This window comes from Mchenga conophoros, linkage group LG2 (genome assembly GCF_057382185.1).
Source record: "Mchenga conophoros isolate Kocher_MC1m ecotype Shallow Benthic linkage group LG2, M_conophoros_male_GT1.1, whole genome shotgun sequence".
NCBI classification, from domain to species: Eukaryota; Metazoa; Chordata; class Actinopteri; order Cichliformes; family Cichlidae; genus Mchenga; species Mchenga conophoros.
In genome coordinates this window covers 10,776,974-10,798,794 of record NC_140527.1, presented here as the reverse complement: position 1 = coordinate 10,798,794, position 21,821 = coordinate 10,776,974, and the positions used below count along the sequence as shown (strand labels likewise).

The window sequence follows — 21,821 nt, the reverse complement described above, 5'->3', positions numbered from 1 at the left end:
CTACTCTGTTTGTAGAAAGAGTTGAGACACTGGAGATTAAATACAGAATTTGATGATTTTAAAATCTGTATTTTATTCACAATAGAACACAGAAAACATATCAAATGTGTAAACAGAAAAATAAGATATGAGCTAAAACTCACAGGTTGGTGAATCTCTGCCCATCGTTACTTCTGAGAAACTCTGCCTCTCTAAGATGCTCTTCTTATACCTGCTGTTTCTTTTTAGTATTACTTACGTTTCCAGCCTTTTCTTGCTGCGTACCAACATTTTGAGACTTGTTTCTGCCATCAAATTCAAATTGAGCTTATAATTTTTGGGAAATCTCTCAGTTTAAACATTTGTTCAATTGTGAATAAAATATGGGTCTATGAGATTAACACATCATTGCTTTGTGGTGGTTGGTGTTGTGCTTCTATGCTGAAACACCAACTGTTGTGGTGCTGTCAGAGTCCTTTTGTATTTTTTAATTGATTGCTGATGCTTTGAGTTGATGCACCTGTATGAAAGGTGCTGACAAATAAAGTCAAACAACAACTAACAGTAATAAACATGGAGCTGAGACAGACACAGCGGCCTCCTCACAGTGATTGTAAAGACGTTTGTCTTTTTCTTTCTTGGCTGGTGATATTCTATTACTTGACAAATCCACAAACTAAGATTTCAGACGTCAGGCTCTAAATGAGAATAAGGTGAGCTGCTGATCTGGGTCTGTTTCAGGTTGTTCCAGCTTGTTGAAATCTGATCAGGAAGTTCTGTGTCCAGTAAACTGTCTCACCTGACCGGCTCTTTTCCTCCATGTTTCCATTAGATAACTCCGATGATGCTGATCTCTCTGCTGCAGCAGCGCCAGCGTCCAAAGACGGTCAGCCGGCTGCCTCAGAGTCAGGTCGGTTCACCGTATGTCTGTATACAAGCTCCCTTTGTGTTTCAGAGGTTTTATTAATGACCGACTGGTGGATGATACAGCTGTGGAATAACATTTCTGCTTGCAGATGTTGCAGTCACATCTGGTTGTGTCTGGTTTGTTTACTGTGACCCACAGGTAAACAGTTTCTCAAGGTGTTTGATGGCGACGATGCAGTCAAGCGCGGTTTCTTCCGACTGGTCTCAATCACAAAGAATGAGGAAGTGGTGGTAAGGGCTCTGCTTCCTCCCAAAAACCTGACACACACACAGACACACACACACCAAGACAGGTACTACTACCTCTTCTACCACCGAAATCTCACACAACTTTCATGGAACACAACTTTCAAAATAAAAGCAGTGAGCTATAATTCTGTAAAAGCTATTTTTAGTAATATGACACAGAATGGTGTCAGAGGAATATCCCGAAAACCGTGACTAATCTTGCTTCTCAGTAAGACTGTGTCTAACTTTGACCTTGGTTGGATTTGAATATTAATTAAGGAAAGATTATGAAATGAAAAACCAGGATTTACATAATTAAATAGTTACAGATATGAAAGGCTTAAAACCCCCAAACTTATGAGTAAAGTCAAAATTATGGCGTAAATGGTTTAAAAACTTTTCATATACAAATTAACAATAAGTTACAATAAAAACAAATCAAAATTTGACTCAAACTTAAAAGAAAAAAACAAATCAATAAATTAGAAGATGACAAATGATAAAACTAAAAAAAAATAGTCAAATTTCTTTGATTAAAAAAAGTAAGAATTCTTTAAAAAAGTTTAAATTTTGTCCCAAAAACAGGAGAACAGTCAAAGTTCAGATTTTAAATCTTAAGTAAAATAAATTAAATAAATAAAATTCATAACTGTCAAATGAAAAGTCAACATTAGGTACAGCAATAATTGAGAATATGAAAAAAGATTATGAGCTAAAGAGTAAGGCTTTTAAGTAGTGACAAATTGAAACCAAAATAAAGACTGTAAACTAGAAAGTGAGTTAAATGCCTGAAAAAATATACTTCTTTTTAGGCATTTAAAAAAACAAACAAAAAACCCCCATAGCTCTATGATACCTGTGTTGTCCTGCAGGAGGCGGCGCTGAGGGCCTTCTACCTCCCCGACGACCCTCAGGACTTCGAGCTGCACGAAATCGGCGGCCCGCAGCGTCTGCACAGCGACGACATCCTGAACCGCAACGGCAGCCCGGACAACAGGAACTCGCTGAAGGACGGAGGCGACTCGTGGCTGCTGAGGGCAAAACCCCGAGTCACTGAGGTCATCAAGGTGTACACTGACTGGCCCAAGTGAGTTTAGTCAGGACTCTGTCCACCACAAGAAAGCAACCTTTTGTCATGTACTGTGTATAAGAGATGAACGTAGCCACTGTGATGTCACCCACTGGTTGAATCACGAGGTAGCCCCGCCCACTTTGATTGAATCAAAATTTCTGACATGATCATCGTCCTGTATATAGTCCTTCAAACGAATGACTAATGAGACCATAAACGTGTACAGCCACAGTTGTTTGCAGCCAGAGGAGTCGCCCTCTGCAGGTCATTGGATTTAATGCATATTTAAGCCCATCAAACCTGGAAGCTACGTCCACCGTTACACATAGAGTCCCTGGTTTTTGTCAACTAACTGTTTTTGTGTTTCAGGTCAGGCGTTGCTTTCATTTCGGTTTCCGTCTCAGACAGCAGCACGACGTCCTCGGTCCTCGCCGAGGTTCTCAGTAAGCTGGACAGACAGGTAAAATTACAAGTGTTAGACGCGTCCAGGCTAATATTAATGCCTGAATGAACATGAGCAGGACATTTGAGCAGTTTATACTTCAATCGGCAATTTGAGCTGTTTATGTAAGTTCAGCCCTGAAACCACTGATGGTGTCGATGATATGTGCGGTTTCAGGAGGAAGATCTATCAAAATTCTCTCTGCTGGAGGTCTGCATGAGCAGCAAGCAAGGTGAGAACTACCCGCATGAGGAAAAACAAAATCACATTTTGGTGACTGTGAAGAAAAATAACCCAACCTGCAGCTGACCTGGAAAACGAGTATGAGCACTGCGGTAGAGCACATATTAATGCTGACACGATGATGATGCGGTGTTATTCATATGTCCCTATTACATCGTTTATCACTCAATCACGGGCCTCTTTTCTACAGCTCGACCAAGCAGGACCAACTACAGGAACCATATTGTTCTTGTACAGATTTAAATCTTATTTTATTATCACTATTAATAAAAACCATTCATAGATTTAAGTTTTAAAAAAAAAGCTTTGTCTAGAAAAACAATCACTGATTTCAAGCTTTTCATAGAGTTCAGCATTCTGATGTATGAGCCACACCTATACGTCTACAATCTTTTATTTAATACTTATTTCTGGCGAAACTTTACACCGGAGTACCAGTATGAAGGTCAGAAATTGCAAGGGTAAAATTTTAATTGCAGATAGTTTAGATTACAAATTTATTTATGGTGAGAAAAAAAATTTAAGTCACCGATTAATTTAATATAATATAATATAATATAATATAATATAATATAATATAATATAATATAATATAATATAATATGAATCAGGTCTTACAATCTTACTTAAATCTTACTTTGTACAGCCATTAATAAACAATTATTGAAATAGTTTTTTAAATAGGCTACGCCCATATTTGTTGCATTTCTGACCACGCCCCCTATTTTGAGATTGCCTTTAAGCCACACCCAATACAGCTTTTGATTTTCTTTTGTTTTATGTTAAACTTACTTTTTGAGACGCTCAGCCAATATCAAATTTCAGCCATGTTCTCAGAGAACATGCACGATCACAATGAAATACATTAGGTCTCTAGAACACGTCAGAGTGGGGTTTTTTTGTAGATCCATTTTTGAAGTGGTTCGTGGTCAGCGTGGAGCTGCTTCTGGCCCATGAATATTTTCAGCTCAGTTTAGTGTTTTGAATACTTCACCCACACCTGAGCTGCACACAGTACAAGCCGCTGTCATTCTCTTCATTTTAAACATTACGCACCTTCTTCAGCGCTTCTAAAACCATAAACCTGGACCTTAGAGCAGAGCGTGGAGTCTTGCCATGCTCTGCAGAAGCTCTATGTGATACCGGAGAAGGTCATGACCTTTCTGTCTCTGTCATCCAGTGCAGAGACAGACGCTGACTCCTCGGGAAAAGCTTCGGGACAAACTGCGGGAGATCAGGAAGGTAAGAGGACAAACAAGATTTCATGAACTTTCATAAATGCCAACGCTGAGAATAAGTGATGCATTTAATTGTTGCCTTTTGCACATCCAAACATTAGTGACTAGCCACGTGTCTGAGGTCAGATTATATGAATATATTCGATTATATTCACCAAGTTAGGGTAAGGTTTTGGTAGCGCCTGCGTGTCATTCTGTCTGTAAACACGATAGCACAAAATTTTTTGAATGAATTCTGATAAAACTCTGTAAGAGTGCAGAGTGGGCTGGTGTTGGCGGTCCATTAGAGCTTGGCTTACATCCACTGAGGTCTTTAACTTCATGATTAATTGGTGGAAAACTGACTTAGAAAACATGGTTCAACATATAGAAGGTCTCGTCCAACATAATTTGACCTCTGACCTCTCCTACAAGGTCAGTAGATTGATGTGAAGGTCACAGTGGTAACAGGAATATTTACAGCTTTCTAAAGCTACGTTTCCATTGTTGATTGTGTTTATGGTGGAGTGAGTACTGTCAACAAAAAGAGGATGAGCTGCATAGTTAAAAGTATTCTGCAGTATAATGTTGTATAAAAAGTTCTGTTTATTGTCCTGTTATTTACAAATCAGTATTTATTATCCGTTACCAGCTCCTACATAATGTTTGCTACGCTCACCACAAACCTCTTGAAGTATGTTTCATAAGAACAAAGAAAAGAAGTGTTTATGAGCGTTTACAGCTCAAACACAGCATGAGGAAGAAGTGCACCGCAGCCTGCTGATGCTTGATGTGTCGACAGATTTAGCCACACTGACCTCGGGGTTGTTGGTACACAGCATCGTTTCACTTCTCTTTTTTATTTTGATTATACGCTTTTAACACCCAGCTTTAGTCTGGAGTTTAATTTTAGTTACTGTAGTAACTCTGACAGAGACACGTGTCACTAAAATAAACATCACTTTTTTTCTTCTTCTTTTTTTTGCATTATTATTATTATTATTATTATTATTATTACTTTAGTTGCAGGTATATAAGTCTGCTAAGCTGGATATCCGAGCTGCAAATATAAACATTTTTACAGTATAAAAATAATGGTTTCTGCAGAGGGTGACACTCTTTGGTTTCTCTGTGGCAAAGCCGCCAGCATCAGTTAGCTGATTCTGCTTCTTTCGGCGTCTCCTGCTGTGCGTGGTTAGGATCTGCAGTCCTCGCAGGGATTTCAGTCTCCTCTCGCTGTCAGACGTTTCCATGTGTTAGACAAACGTGTTAACCACTCCACTGTGGAGCCACTCGTTATTCAGTTTGCAAAATTCATCTGCAGGTGTTTACATAATCTTTTATTTTGTCTGCATGTTTTCTGTTTTTGTGACCATCGAGAGGGAGAGGGAGGGGAAACGTAGAGATGACGGGCAGGTAAAGGTCGGGGACTCGTGGTCTGCATCCTAACCGCTTGCCTCGAATTCAGTGAGCTTTGTGGTCATTCCTGCGTAGTGCCTCAGTTAGATCGTAACCATAGTACAGAATAAAAAGATGGTGGACGCACCCTGACGTGGTGATGTGGCGTCGCGCTATGTGCAGGTGTCTCTGCGGCAGATGAATCAGACTCGGTTCTACATCGTGGAGAACAAGAACCGGGCGGTGCGGGTGGAGCTGCTGATTGGAGGGCTGCCCCCCCTGCTCACCACAGAAAAGTACACGCAGCTGATCGAGGAACACCTCGCCATCAAGAGTGAGTCGCTTTAAAAAACGCATGCTTTCCTTCTGTGGCGCCCTCTGGTGGGTGGATGTGAACCAAACGTGATTAAAGCGTGTGACGAAGTTAAAAAGTGAAGCTCTGTTGTGTTTTTATTCAAACCGAAGTTTTATGTTCAGGCTCATTTCCCCTTAACTGTTAATTTCAGGTTTAATTCTGCCGCTCTGACTCACCTGTCCTCCTCTTCCTCTCTGCAGGTCACCTGGTCACCATCAGCAATTTCTATCTCAATCAAGGTGAGTCGTCCGTCATGAAAGCAGCCTGCTGGGCAGGTTTGAGGACACATGTAGTCTTTCCTGGCCTCCTCCTGCTCAGATCACCTTCTGTAGTTTTCACACTGGTTCTGTCCCACGAGGACTTCTTGTGTCCTTATGGGTAAATAAATTTGAACACATCTTACTGAATTTATGTCAGAAGAAATCTGTGAACTGCAAGCTAACCATGGTGAGAGTGGGAAGCAGGACTCGAGCGTCGCCTGATGGACAGAGACGGATAAATACATGTTTCTAAAGAGGACGGGACTCTCTCTGAAATGCGCTGCTGTCCAGATCAGTTAAATGGTCTTCCTGACTCACTGACGCTCACTTATGAGGTGTGATCAGAAAGTTCTGGGGAGTTTTCCATAAAAATCTAAAATCTCTTTTTCAAGGTCATCTTCAGGTGCAGCTGAACTCCCGTGGTTTGTTGAAATGGTGACTCTTCAGCTGTATTTTTCTCTGTGCTCAAAGGTGCAGTGAGGTAAACCTGCTGAGCAGGTAGGGTGCGTTGAACACTGCGTTGAGTGGTGGCATCATTGGCGTCGTTTCCTTCGGTTTTCTCCGTCAGAAGTCTGTGTTCGCTGTGCAACCCTGGGGGACAAATATTTAAAGAAATGATGATAACGCTGACGGTCACACTGCTGGCCCGATGAACCTCAAAACCATGACTTTGTATTATTTAAGAGCAAATTCTTTCTGATCACACCTGGTTTCCTGTCTCAGTGATGAATGTTCATATTTAACACAGTCAGAGTTTCTAATGATGAGCTCAGTGCGTACAGATCCCACAGCTCAGCCTTAGTATGCTCTAAACACTTGGTTTCAGTTGGCTTTTTGTACCATTGGCTCTATATGATGTCACAAAGAGTTATATTCCTAATATGGTCATCTCAGACCTACATGCTCCACCCCCTTCTGTTTAAACCTATAAGGTATGGCTGTCTTAGAAGAAAGTTAGCAGCAGCTGATTTGAGATAAACTGAGGGTCTGAGACATCAAACTCAGATTTTTCCTCTGTGTGTGTGTGTGTGTGTGTGTGTGTTGTAACAACCCTTTTGGGTTATAGCACCACTAGGGGGGGTTGCCCTACTGTTGTAGTAGTTGTGGGGGTCTCCTAGTGGGTGTGTGTTGTTAGCGGCAGCCATTCCATGCTGCTCATGTTCCATTGTCCGAGGAAACACCTTACTGTTGTAACGGCCTGGCGCCGACGACTACCGAACCCCGCACATGTATGTATGGACAGAGTAGAGCCGTGGAGACCTGGCTTGTATGGTCTTATGTTGCTGATAATGAATAAAGGTCTGTTGTTTAATTTAACTGACTGGCTTCGAGTTATCCGGCTAACCTCCACACCACATGCCCGCTGGACCTGCTAGCCGCTCCTTCCTTGCCAGACTGCTGTTACAGTGTGTGTGTGCGTGTGTGTGTCCAGGTGCGGTGGTGTTGCAGATCTCGTGTTTCGCTGAAGCGGAGAGGATCTACATGCTGACTAAAGATACTTCGATCAACAACAAGACGCTCACCTCGCTGGTCATTCCGGCGATCACGGTAACTGTTGTTCAAATACGCCTCATTAAACTCAGGCTCTGTGAACACACTCTTAGCACGAGGAGTTTTGGTGTCTTCTTACCGAACCGAGCAGATGTAATGAGGCTGCGGTGCTTAAAGAGCTCCAGGAAAATCTCTGGAAACAAGCACACTGAATAAAACCATTCAGCTTCCAGATGTCTCTTACCTCTGCCCAACATCTCACCAGCATCGGGTTTTCCTTTCAGCAGAACACGCTGGGAGCAGACGTGTGTCCTCTGCTGGTGTTTGTCAACCCGAAGAGTGGCGGTCTGAAGGGGAGAGAGCTCCTCTATGGTTTCCGGAAGCTCCTGAACCCTCACCAGGTCTTCGACATCATGAACGGAAGCCCGCTGGCTGGGTGAGGACAACAGCACACCTCCTCGGTGAAAGCAGAGGATTTTCCGACGCCGTCACTACTTATTTTATAGAAAAAAACTACAGATCATCACTGTAGACACAGCAGTGGGTTTGCAGTTAGCAGATCTCTTCTGATTTCTGGTGAACTTTTCGCCTCACTGGAACCATAACCAGCAATAAATTTACTTAGAGACGAATTATTGTTATGTACCCCTTCATAACACCTGTACAGGGGGACGTTCTATAACTCACCTTACAGTTTAATTATTAGGGGCGTGGCCTCTGTGACTGGAATAAATGTGCTGTTGGAGCCTTCTGGAGCTTTTTTAATGCAGTTATCTGACCAACCTGCTGTGAGGTTAACTATTTCTAGGATTTTATTTGGATGTTTTTTTTGTTTATCTGTGTCGTGTCTAATTCAGCTAGCTATCATTAGCTGATAACTTAGCTCCACTTCTGGGAGCCAAATATTGAGATAATATTAAGGGTTCAAAATGGTGGAAACCAGTGGGTTTCACATGTAGTGTGTGACACTTACTGGCAAACCTGGCAACATTTCCATCAGTATGCTGCAGACCGGATTTATCACCATCAAAGTTAAAAGGTGATACAAAATGACGTTTGCCTGTTTATTTATGATGTTATTGTTATAGTTTGTTAGTAATTGTTTAGGTTTTAACCTAATTTTTAAAATTTGAAACAGAAGAAAACTGAAGTGGTTGTGCTTTCTAGAAAGAGTTGCAAACAACCTCAACGCCATGCAGAACAACTGAAAATAAATATAAGACTGCAGGGGGATGCGACAGAGTACAAAGAGATGAGAAATTACCACAAAAAAGACACAAAACAGCTAACGAGAGCCACAAAAACCATTGCCAAGTAACATAAAAGCATCTCACGGAGCCACAAAAAGCTGAAAAAAAAAGCATTGCAGATTCAACCCAGCAGCAAACAGTGAGGCTGCTTCCAGTCTGGGCAGGTAGTCTGTGGAGGGGTACCAATCTCCTAAAGACATTTGTGAAGTTTCAGTCGGTGTCAGAAATGTTCACCTCGTTTTAAATTGTGGTCATCGCAGTAAAACTGTCTCTACTGTTCGCTCTGCAGCCTGCACACGTTCAGGGAGGTTCCCCGGTTTCGGGTGCTGGTCTGCGGGGGCGATGGGACGGTGGGCTGGGTGCTTGGAGTGCTGGAGGCTGTAAGGCACAAACTGACCTGTCGCGAACCGCCCATCGGCATTGTACCACTAGGAACAGGTGAGACCAAACGCTGCTCCTTTTATTTGTTTTCTAATGCAGAGACGAGTTCCTGTTGAGTCGATTTGGGCACTTGGCAGTTTTTAACTTGCTGGTAAACAGTTGAGTTTGATTTGTGTCCTGTCAGGTAACGACTTGGCTCGTATCCTGCGGTGGGGTCCAGGTTACAGTGGTGAGGACCCTTACCACATCCTAGTGTCGGTTTATGAGGCTGATGAGATTCTGATGGACCGCTGGACCATCCTGCTGGACGCCCAGGATGTCTCAGAGGATGGCAAAGAGAACGACTTCTTGGAGCCACCCAAGGTCCGATCCAAAAGCATTATCATTATTAGATTAAGAGATAAAACATAATTTCCAAAAACCTGAAACATGTTCGTGGTCTAGACTTTACAACCAGGCAAAAGTCCATGAACTAACAATGGTCATGGTTAGTTCAGATGCATCTGTAACAGCTGGAACAAGAAGTTCCACTGACTGCTTCCCGAAAGCCAATCAGCTGAAAACATCCTGCAGTCTGGTCATTCTCCTGATGCCAGAAGTGAAGTACAAGCTTGTTGTTGCCATTTGATTCAGTTTCAGCTGCTCACAACTTTCCTTTCATACAGAACAGAAAGGATCTGGACTTCCTGGGAGTTTTGTTCATGTTAATTTGTTCCAGCTATCAGCTGAACTTTGGAGGGAGGTGGTTTTTCTCCTGGTGTGTAGAGGGGCTATGATGTCATCCAAAAACACTCCACTGATGTTTTTGCACAGCTGATGCCAGAGCGAGTTAGGAAAAACCCATAAACCCAAACAAACTGTTTGTTAATTTTAAGGATATCTATGAACTCCACAAGCTACGGTAGTTTCCGCTGCCAAGGTGGAGCCCAATGGTGGTCGATGATTGTTTGACAACAAGATTATGCACAAATTTCACAGAACCCGAAGGGAGGTGGACAGGACACCTCCCTTCAAAGTAAAAATGTAACAAGCCGTTAAATTTTGGGATCACTTTAGAGGAAAAAGTGAAATAAATCATATTAGCCTCGGTGGAGATCTCGGTTCTCTGGGTATCCCTGTAGTTCTTTTTGTTTTCACAAGTTAGGGTTGGTTTAACTTCGCTCAGGTTGTGGATGTTTCCGTTTTTTATACAGATGCTGTGGTGGAAAAAATGGATAAAAGTATCATGGAAGTATCTGTCTTTCCCTCAGATTGTCCAGATGAACAACTACTTTGGTCTCGGTATCGACGCGGAGCTCAGCCTCGACTTCCACCTGGCTCGAGAGGACGAACCCGACAAATTCACCAGCAGGTGAAAATTTATGAGAGAGCCAGAATTTTGTGGTCGATTGTAATTTCCCATTAAAGTTGACGCTTTATGAATAAGAGTTACGATTGTTTTCTAGTTGACATCTAGTGGTCATCAGTGGTATTGCACTTTACAGAAAGTACTGGTGCGTGTTTCTGACAGTGAAGACCACGTTTCCAATCAGCCCTTTTGCTTCCTGTCTTCCACAGGTTTCATAACAAAGGTGTGTATGTGAAGGTAGGCCTGCAGAAGATCAGTCACACCAGGAGTCTCCACAAAGAGCTGCAGCTTCACGTGGATGGGCAGGAAGTCCCATTACCCAACATAGAGGGGCTAATCTTCCTCAATATACCAAGGTAACACACACACACAGACACACACACAGACACACACACAGACACAGTCTTGACCTCACGTTCATCTTCTTGTGTGTAGTTGGGGTTCAGGTGCTGATCTCTGGGGGTCAGAGGTCGACAGTCGCTATGAGAAACCCAGCATCGATGACGGCCTGTTGGAGGTGGTTGGGGTCACAGGGGTCGTCCACATGGTGAGACAATTTAGAGTGAAGAAGTACAGACTGGTTTTATCCAGAGGGTTTACCACACTGTGTGTGTGTGTGCGCAGGGCCAGGTGCAGAGTGGTTTCCGTTCTGGGATTCGCATTGCTCAAGGGAACTACATCAGGCTGACATTGAGGAAACCGATACCAGTCCAGGTGGATGGAGAACCGTGGATCCAGCCGCCGGGACACATCATCATCTCTGCTGCTGGACCAAAGGTACACTCCGTTTGTCCCTGCACGGCTTCCGTAGTGTTGGTTTTTTTACTTTAGTGAGTGTTTTTTTCCATTTTTATAGAAAATAACATTTGAACATAAGACAACAGAAGAAGGACCGACCAAACAAAAAAACAGAAGGGGGATTAGGCCATCTAGGTAGAAGTTTGACATACACAAGGTTACAAGTTGAAAATTATGTACAACTCAGATACATATTATTACCAGAGGTAATACAAAGGAATACCACAAGGCTCTAGAGTAATTTCTCAGTAAGAAAACATTTACATTTCTTCCAGTATTTTTCACATTTTTCTGAGGACAGTCTCAAGGAGGTTAGTCGCTCCATAACGTGAATTTCGTGTGTTATTTCTGTCCAGTCCGAAACAGTTGGAGGTTCCCCATTCAACCACTTGCGTATTATAGCTTTTTTTGCTGGCTGCCTGTAATATCTGTAGCAGGTATCTGTCCTGTTTCTTCAGTCCAATTGTTATGTTGCCTAAGTAAATGACACTGAAGCTCCCCTCCACCTGTAACCCAGTTATCTGCTTGGTTCTTTCAACCACTTCTGTCCAGTAGGGGGAGATTTTAGGACATTCCCAAAAAATATGGAAGTGGCCTACTGAAGTATATCCACATTACCTCCAACATTTACTATGTTCAGCATTTTTACTTCGGAGTTCTTTAATCTTAGGGGTGATTTAAAAAAAAAAAGAGAAGCTCTGAGTATTTTTCAAAGCCATGAATCGGAGCTTGAAGTAGTGGCTATGGTTTCACATATATTAGACCAATCTTCTTCAGATAGGTTTATTCTGCCTCTTTCTCCCATCTGAGTTTAATGTAAGTGGTAGAGTTTCCTTTCTATCTGTAGTATTGAGTAGGTCATAGAGATTTGTTTTTTTGTCAGTTTCCCTTTACATGCATCTATAAAAATTTGAACTAAAGGCTTTCTCTCCTTGGACACAATAGCTGTATTAAAGTGATGTCTTAATTGGAGATATCTAAAGAAGTCACCCCTCTCCAGGTTGTTACTGTCTGACATTGTTGAAAGGTATTTAAATCTTTTTCAGATGATATTTTCCAATATGCAGTAATGCCAAAGTTGCACCAATATTTAAACCTACTATCAATTTTGCAGGGGTGAATTCTGTGTCATATGCTGGCCAGTGTAGTATTCTTGCATCACTTTCAAACATTTTGTCTCTAAGTAACCTGAGCCAGATCCTCAGTGGTACTTTTATGCAGTTTGATACTTTGCAATAATGGTTTATCCCCGAGAATAGCCGGGAGAGGAACATTCCGTAGTGTTTGAATGTTTTTGCTTTGATGTCTCTTTACTGAAAGAAAACAAAGTTTTCTCGTTGTACTACGTATTTTAGTTTATTCAGGATGTTTGAGGCATGCACTCTTTGGTCTTTCGTAGTTAATTCAAAATAAAAAGCAGCTGGTTCTTTGACTTTTGTTTCTAAATTCACAAACTGAAATTGAAAACCGTGACTTCTGGAGTCATCCTGTTCCTCAGTGTTTACAATCACACCAGGGAAATCGTAGCCAGAGACTGTGGCACAACCAAAATTATTGTGACCGCGTGCAAAGAACTCACGATCTCGTCGCCTTTGAAATGGTTGCTTCAAAGACGGGGATCAGGTCTGCAGCTAGTCGCAGTCAGTTTCAATCTTGAAATCATCAAGATGGCAATGAAACAGCAATTAGACAGAGTTATCTCTTATCTGCTATCAGTCTGTGATTGGATGGGGTGAAGTTGGCAATTACATGCAATCTTTTTGTGAAAATACAGCGATTATTGTGATAATCGGCAAAAACTGCAAATTAAACTGCAGAAATTAACTTAAACTATTAAGTCCAGACAGATCCTCATGGATGCTAATGATTAATTCATGTGGTCTCCTACAGTTTGCATAGAAGTTACTACTCTCCCGATGGTACTTAAACTATTAAAAGTGTGATGCGAATGGGAAATGGGGAATGTCTTCAACGTAAAAGTAGAACCTTTTGTAACATGTTAAGTTCTATGGTAAAGAGCAACTTTACTTTGGAGATGATCTTTACAGTTGTATTTCCTGTAGTTTATCTTTACATGTAGCTTGTTATATATTATGTATACACCTGTAGATGATCTGTGTTTTAGTTTGGAGCCGCTCCTTGAATATGTTTGTGTGAGGAAAAAAACTTTGTTTGGGGGTTTTTAGGGTTACACTTCTGTTGTCTTCTGCTGTTTGTAGGTTCGGATGCTGAGGAAGTCCAAGCAGAAGCAGAAGAAGTCATCAGCTAACATGAGGGACGGACACTCGGATAGTCCTTCTTCCAGAGATGGACACTGACCCGATCACCCGATAATGGCCATCCTGCCTGTTATCTGCCTCCTGCTACTGCACATGGGTAACCGTTTTGGTGCCAGCAGCCAGCTGTGAATTCACTCATGTAGTTTTGCAGCGACACTAACAGGCCGCAGACGGACCACAGACTCGTGGACGTTTACCGTCTTGCAAAGTGGGAGAAAGTCATGGATCACTTGGGATTGCATTTCATGCCTACTGTCCAGGCGCCGACCATTTACAGAAATCACAGTAACCGTGGTTAATAATTCCACTCCTAACTTTTTTACTTAACAGTAAATAACTCACAGCAAGATGTCTGCATAGACTGCAAAATAAATTGTGTTGAATTTTGACCATTTCTCAGTATGAATAAGCTCTGCGCTGGAAAAAAAAATCTAAACAAGTATTTAAAGTGTCTGTCCGGACGTGACTGTATATGTGCAGTAAGTAGCAGTACTCAGTGTCAGCTGATATATTATATAATAACTTTAGTCGTGAAAAATAATGTGCAGCTATAGAATAATTATGACCTCAGTGTTGTTCTGTTTGTCATCAGAAAATATGAAGAAAGCGGATGCTGAAGACAGCGACGGGCAGTTTTTAAAAAAAAAAGCTGTTACTACATAATGTTTCTCGAAAGCAGTAATTTCCTGGGAGGCCCCACTACCCTTCTTCTTCTTCTTCTTCTTCTTGATTTCTTGTATGAAATCCTTTAGTAATATTTACACACAGTGTAGAAATTTTACACTATTGAGCGTAATTAAAGTCAGATCAGGGTGAGCTATGCTAAGCAGGGTTAGCTGGAAAGAAGAACTGTTTATTTTTGACGCTCACACAGATTAGTCTTGCAGTAAAGCTTGTCTTAGAAATGTGTTTACTGGAAAATATAAAACAAGAGAAACTCCAAGATAATTTGGAATAATTTTAAAAAATACCAAAGGCCACCTAATAATTTAGTTTCAATCAGCAGAAGAATATATATATATATATATATATATATATATATATATATATATATATATATATATATATATATATATATATATGTACAGTATAACATACAAGTGCAGATTTCTTATAAGAACTACAGAACATCCAGTTAGGATAGCATTAAAGAGACAAACATTTTTCTGACAGGAGCCTGTTTTGATATTTTTGATGTTTTAATTTTTTACGTTTTTTAATTTTTATTTTACAGAAGTGTGTGATGGCACTTGTTCAAGCCCTCAGGTTATTTGAGATACTGAGAAACAACCCAAACAGTGGCCGTTTAAATCAATTTAATTTTGAAAATTGTGTACCAGATACGAAAATTAGCCTAATAACACTCCTGTAGCAGTTAGTAACTGTGCCAGCTTGTTAGCTAGTTTTTTTTAGTCAGTTGTGTGCATTAAGGCACATTGAAAGTATGTTTACTAAACAGGATTTTTGCTTTTGTTCATTAAGTTAATTTGCAGCTAAACAAAACACAAACATCTTGAAGATGCAAACTAAGTGAATGGTTACTTAGCTAGCACTAATCTTTACTTTTGGCTAGTGTAAAAACGTGACTAATATTTTGTAACCTGAAAATGATTCATTTGAGTCCGTTTTTAAAATGCAGAGGTCAAAACCACTCAATAAAAGTTATTTTAAATTTTTAGACATTAGAAAATTAACTCACTGTGTGCCATTTTAGTTACAGTTGCCAGCAATTATCTAGAAGACCTGTTACATTAAAAGAGCTTACTTCTAAGCTAGTTTTCTCAATAGTAAAATTATTAGCTTAGCAGGCTAGTTAGCTACTTTAAAAAAAAGTAAGCTATTCAAAGATTGAATTTGTTCATTGTCCATATCAGGAACTAAAAACTGAAATAAAACTCTGTTTTCATTTCCTGAAAATTGAAAAAAATGTAGCTAGGTAATGTAAGCTTAAAATATTAGCTAGGGTAACTAGCTATAACAGAACTTTGCTATGTGTAATAGTAATATTAGGCTACTTATTTTATAAGTCAAATTGAGGGTTTCAGTTAAACTAACCTAGATACTATAGTGTTAAGCAAGCTTATAAAGATAGCATATACAAATGAAATAACAAATTAAATTCGTCTGAATGTTACTGAAATAGAAAAGGTAAAAAGGTCAGTGGTAAATGTAACCAATGAGGTCAGGTATAAAGTAATTCAAATATTGTGTAAGAGGTGTGTTGACCTTGCACAACAATCTAATAAATCGAAATATTTCATTTTCAGTACCACTTTGTAGATGATGCTTTCGTCCGATCTAAATTCTGTATTGCTGAATTTATCCAAAAATCCCAACTTAATCTAAACCAGACCTAAAACAACAGAGCCAGCAGAGTCCAACCTTAACTTTTATCTCCCCCTTTTTGCTGAGTCCTGCTCTTTAACCATAAAGGAAGGACTCAAAGTTGAGCTCCATTTGGCATTTTAAAGACTCTGAGAGAAGGGACTTAATGAAAGGGGCACTTTGTTCATATTCCCAGAGTATGAAGTAGCTCAAAACTTTGAAATAGACTAAAGATCCTATGCTGAAGGTTCCAGCTCTTGATGTAGCCTCAAAAACATTCAATAACTGTACTTTGGCTGTAACTTGTACACTTAAAATCAACGTGTGCTTAATAGATTTATTTTCATGTTATTTGGTGCTAGAAGATAAAATATGTATAGTTGTTCTGTGCTTGGTTTGAGATTCGAGGATGTTGTTTTTATTTTCTAAACCTTAAAATGAAGTTTATGAAATCTGACTAATGAAGGTGAAATACCTCTCGATGGCTTCATTCAACCCTTTTCTGCAGTCGCTCTTTTGGCCAGTTTCCACCATTCTACTGTTTTACATGTTACCCGTTTTTTCGTTTTTCTGTCTCATGCAAAGTTTCTGCATTTCAGTGTTGTTAGATATTCATATTAAATATCTCCAAAACTGAAATACTGAATTTCTATTCAAGTCAGTTTTATTTGTATAGCACCAAATCACAACAGCCACTGCCTCAGCTAAACATATGTAAAAGTGATTGGAAAAATTAGCATTTGTATGCCTGAATTTTTTTTTCTTTATCAGTTAACCCGTGCATGGCTACAAAGTACAGCCTGAAAGCTCTATTAGCTGCCCCTTGGTAGGCCTCCTTAAAGTGGCCAATCAAGAGGAAGTGGCTTTTTAGCTCCTCTGGAGTCTCAGAATAAAAGTATAGAGTTTGGAAATAAGCAGAATAGGTCTCCTCTGATAACATCACATGTGTTTAGTATATAAAGATAAATTAGTTGTTGTAAATGTTGAAAACCTACCAAATTATGATTTATAACTCTTTAAATTTCACATTTCCTGGTTTCCCAGACTCGTCGTCCACAAGTGAACCAGACATCAGCTTGTAATAAAAAGAAAATGAAGGGTGGGAAGACACTTTCATACACAGCAACATTTAATTTTGGTTCACCTATTCTAGAGAAACAAACTGCAGAAGCTGGTGGACACACCAGGAGGCGCTGCAGAAAAAGGATTAATAATGAACAACAGCGAGGGTTTCTGGCTTTAAACAGAGGTGCAAGTCGACCTCTGATTGAAGTGCGTTCAGGCAGGTTGTGTTTTCCTACACTTGATGCTGTGTGTCTACTGGCAGTAGGATGTAGCTGTGTAACTGTACACTTATGAAGTACTGTCAGAGTGTTTGTTACATGAAGTACTGTAGCTTTGTTCCATGTAGAGCTGCGTTTTTGTGCTTTTACAGCAGCGTTTGAGCTCGTCTTCACTGATGACGATGAGTAAAACTGCTGCAGTCACACCTTTGAAACACTGCATACACCCACCAGTCTTAATGTGTTACCACGTTCTTCTGGTCAGTGAGTCCTCTGTGTTAACTTTTCGTTAAAGGTGGTTGATTCTGTTTTAGTGTCTCCACAGTGGGCAGGAAGTGTAACTTCTCTGCAAAAGAACTACACCAGAATTCATCCTTAAAATGGATTCACAGTTTGAAAGAGATCAAAACCAGAAGACTTGTTTTCAAAATTGATGATAAATATGTTTAATTCTGCTGATGGGCAGAAGAATGTCTCGCACATGTTTTGTTTTGAGTAAAGAGTTATGGAATAGCATTGGACCAAACCACTGTGAGGCCATGGGGGGGGGGTGTCTATAGTTATATAGCTATATAGTTACAGTTACAGCGAAGCATTGAGAACAATGGGAGTGACTATCTGGATGTGACGACACTTTTGAGAAGGGCCTGGTCCCCACCGCCCCCTTCGGCCACACCCTGTCTCCTTTAAAAACAGTTCATCGGCATTGTTTCACCTGTTTGGTCTTAAAGAAGGTCCCAGCTGAAAGGCATGCAGAGATTTTGGGTCACTTTCTCACATTTCTGGGGAAGCCTTCATTCATTTTTGCCACACTGTAATTCGCACCGTGCCATACGAGTCTTTCTGTTGTGTCAAACCTCGCCGCTTTGACTTTCTGCTTCTCTGCATCCGCCGTGCCTCCGTTGTAGTGTCCAAAGTATCAGACACCAGGCCGAGTTCGGCGTGGCCTTCGCGCCTCGACGCCCTGAGTGCGCTGATGTTTAACGTGTGTGTTTCCTGCTGGTGCAGTGGTGTGTTCACTTCTGAGCTGATGTGCCTCCAGTTTTCTGTTGCTGTAATTCTCTCTGAATAGATGATTTGTCTATTTTTGCAGACAGAAGCTGTTTTTTTAAGTTTTAACTGTAAATTATAAATTGCACTAATTGTTTTACAGATGCTCTTAGATGTGACGTTCAGGTTATTATGAATGTTGTCATAACTAAAGCTAATTGTCTAGCATATATATATATATATATATATATATATATATATATATATATATATATATATATATATATATATATATATATATATATATATATATATATGAGTTTAAATTATGTGTCTAATTGTAATAAACTAAAGACCGACTAAGAACTAAGCTTTGGTGGTTTGTCTGGTATTTGAAGAAGAAAACTGTGAATAAGAACCTGCTGATTTTGTTCCACAGAGTTCACACTTTAAAGATTAATAATAATAATAATACTTTTTATTTAAAAATAGCGCCTTTCAAAGCACCCAAGGACACTGTACAACAGATAAAAACACAGAAACTGGAAATATACACAATAATAAGAATAACAGATAAAGTTAGAGCATACAGAGGTTTAAACATAAGCAATTTTAAACAGATGAGTTTTGAGGATGGACTTAAAAAGAGGGAATGAACTAATATTTCTGAGGTCGGGGGGTAAGGAATTCCAAAGTCGAGGGGCAGAGCAACTAAAAGCCCTGCCCCCCCATTGTAATCAGACGAGCGGAAGGAATAGAGAGAGAAAGAGAAGATGAAGATCTGAGGCACCGGGATGGGAAGTTCATCTGTACTAAATCGGAGAGGTATGGTGGAGAGAGAGAATGAATAGCCTTAAATGTATAGAGGATTATTTTAAAATGGATGCGAAATTTAACCGGGAGCCAGTGAAGCTGCTTCAGGATTGGGGAGATGTGGTGGGTAGAGGAAGTCCTAGTAAAAATACGGGCAGCAGAATTCTGGACACGTTGGAGCTTGTTAATAGATTTTTGTGTAAGGCCAAATAATAGTGAGTTACAGTAGTCAATTCGAGAGATAACAAGATTATGGACGAGAATGGCAGTGGCATGAGGAGTAATAACACAACAGAAGACCATTTGTGATTCTCCAGGCACAGGTAAATATGAAAATCAGGGAAATTAACATTTTAAAATATCTTTGAATTTTGAGATATTTTGAGCAGAACCAGGCTCAGGGAGAAGGAAGCCAAGGAAGGAAAGGAAGGTCTATTAACACATAGTGAGTGAAGAAGAAGCACTCAATGCATCATGGGAATCCCCAGCAACCTACACCTATTGCACCATAATTAAGGGAGGATTCAGGGTCACCTGACCCAGCCCTAACTATATGCTTTAGCAAAAAGAAAAGTTTGAAGCCTAATCTTAAAAGTAGAGATAGTGTCTGTCTCCTGAATCCAAACTGAATATTTGAATCCTGTAAATCTGCATCTAAACCCATGAATATTCAGTTTCACATTCCATTAAATGGTTTTATGTCTGTTTCTTATATAATGCTCCATTCTCGTCTGATGGAGCATTCTAGTCGAGCTAGAAAAGCACGTGATCATTTAATCATTATAAAGAGTAAATGTGACGATTAGCATTAGCATTCATTTTGTAAATCAATTTTTGCTTTTTCATGTCACCATCCACCTTTGAAATAAGAGGCCACGCCTCTAATAATGCAAACTTTAAACCTTAATAAAACAAACATTCCACCTCATACAGGTGTTAAGAAGGCAGAAATTATCTACAGACCCCAAAACAGTTTATGTATCAAGCTGTAAACGTGTTTATTTCTGCTGTAAATTTGAAGATTTTTAACATGGGAGTCTATGGGGACTGACTCACTGCCGGAGCCTCTGCTGGACATTAAAGGAACTGCAGCTTTTTTCTGTTTCTTTTTGTTGTTTTTTTACCTTTGGCGCTCTAGTTTTGGCTTCATTAGTTGACGCCTGTATTTCATGTGTGCTGGTGTCAGAGCGGCAACTGTGGTGATGCTTTGCCTGACCAGCAGGGGGCAGGTGGCGAACAACTCATCAAAGATGGCCTGCGAGGGAAACGATTGCTCACTCTGCACTTCTACTTCTCACCCCACATTATGAAGATTTTAATAACAAGCCAAGCATGAAATCAGCACCACAGTTCATGAAAACAGTGCAAGTATATTAACACGAGTAAGCTGCGGTCGTTTCGCTTGTGTACTAATACACGATGTTTAAAAGTTGGAAAAGATCTCCTGTAAGAGTATTTATACTAATACACGTGCACTCCAATTTATGTAAAACTAAATGTAGGAATGACAATATCTTTGTTTATTTGTACTTATGCATTCTATACTATAAGTCATACTTTATACTATACTTTATACCTTGTTCTATATTGGTCATTAGTCATATTTTGATAGATTTGTGTAACTTTACTTAAATAGAAAGTATACTTTGAGTACTTCTAGAATGTGGTATTGCTCATACACGTGAACCTTTTGTAAAATTACCAGTTTCAGTATATTTCTACACTGAATGTGTTATTGCTAATACTAGTAGGTATTGTTACCCTGTAATAGAGTATTCCTTCACAGTATCATTACAAATCTACATTGATAGTTTTTTTATTTAAATAAAACTTCAAAAGCATGATTTATAACAGAATTATAATTATATATATTATAACTACGATTTTAAAAGTCTTACTTAACACTTTTTTCAGAATAAGGTGTTACCAGTACTGTGGTAAATTTGTATACTTTAAATGCACAGCAAAGCTTGTGTTCATGAGTGTGATGAGACAAAGTTCTTCTAGAGGAAAGTCCCTGTACTCTGTCTCTTTTTAGGAACACCTCTGGGCACTTGTTTGATTTATTTTGAAGCGTTTTTTAACCTGATTTGAATTTCTTTGGTCTCTGGAACATCAAACTTAGAACAACTCAGAGATTTTGCCCCTAGATACGTTTTTTTTTTCCCGCCCTCAAAGTTATACTTTTACCATCTTTGCCACAGAATTCTCTCTAAAGTCTTATTACTAATATGTAATGTATGTATATGTTTATATGCTTATCTGTGTTTCTTCACTGTGGTACTTTTAATTTGTTACCATTTGCTACTGTGCTTGTACACTTTACCTGTTTCTTTGAATTTTTTACACCTGCTGTGGTTTTGTTCATTTGTACCTGAGTATTTATGGTGTCATTACTAATACTTTGGCCATTTTTGTACTTTAATAGGAGGGTTTTTACCTGTAATGAAGTAGTTTTAGTAATAAACACACTGCTTTTACCTTTTTCTTTTTTTTTTTAAAGACGAGCTAAAACCGAACTTTAATTTTTTCTATACTTACGAAAACTATTGGATGGATATTTTTTATTTATTTTTTTTGATGGACTTTTCAAAGTCCAGCCATCTCGGCAATACCTGTGGGCACCTATTTGGGAAGTTATCTCGAAGTGTTATATAAGTTTATATTTATTGTCTCTGGGAAAGAAAAACACAGAAATAAAATTCAGATTTTGCCTAAAACCACATTTTAAAAAGCTTTCTT

At 39.6% G+C, this 21,821-nt stretch overlaps 1 protein-coding gene and 1 long non-coding RNA gene across 4 annotated transcripts in view; one reads left to right on the top strand and one right to left on the bottom strand.

The window, feature by feature from the left end:
* Positions 1-14,670, top strand: part of dgkq (diacylglycerol kinase theta) — a 28,354-nt gene extending 13,684 nt beyond the window's left edge. Inside the window, exons 7-23 of one of the 2 annotated variants that reach the window (XM_085286224.1) lie at positions 812-889; positions 1,046-1,137; positions 2,007-2,221; positions 2,576-2,666; positions 2,826-2,880; positions 4,072-4,133; positions 5,690-5,840; positions 6,062-6,100; positions 7,554-7,669; positions 7,900-8,048; positions 9,152-9,300; positions 9,428-9,606; positions 10,494-10,594; positions 10,801-10,947; positions 11,027-11,138; positions 11,216-11,368; positions 13,609-14,670. In XM_085286224.1, the coding sequence (XP_085142350.1) occupies positions 812-889; positions 1,046-1,137; positions 2,007-2,221; positions 2,576-2,666; positions 2,826-2,880; positions 4,072-4,133; positions 5,690-5,840; positions 6,062-6,100; positions 7,554-7,669; positions 7,900-8,048; positions 9,152-9,300; positions 9,428-9,606; positions 10,494-10,594; positions 10,801-10,947; positions 11,027-11,138; positions 11,216-11,368; positions 13,609-13,707 (1,988 nt within the window). In that variant the 3' untranslated portion in view covers positions 13,708-14,670. Of the gene's footprint in view, positions 1-811; positions 890-1,045; positions 1,138-2,006; positions 2,222-2,575; positions 2,667-2,825; positions 2,881-4,071; positions 4,134-5,689; positions 5,841-6,061; positions 6,101-7,553; positions 7,670-7,896; positions 8,049-9,151; positions 9,301-9,427; positions 9,607-10,493; positions 10,595-10,800; positions 10,948-11,026; positions 11,139-11,215; positions 11,369-13,608 lie in introns of both variants that reach the window. The other variant, XM_085286214.1, reaches the window with a different exon arrangement.
* On the bottom strand, positions 84-8,020 carry LOC146581722 (uncharacterized). 2 transcript variants are annotated; one of them, XR_014893803.1, is made up of 5 exons: positions 7,645-8,020; positions 6,038-6,712; positions 3,948-4,115; positions 1,991-2,654; positions 84-1,164 (listed from the first exon to the last, which is right to left on the bottom strand). It is a non-coding gene; the product is annotated as an uncharacterized LOC146581722 (long non-coding RNA). The 2 variants fall into 2 exon arrangements; XR_014893808.1 differs by having other exon boundaries at positions 7,857-8,020.
* Positions 14,671-21,821: the final 7,151 nt, after the last annotated feature.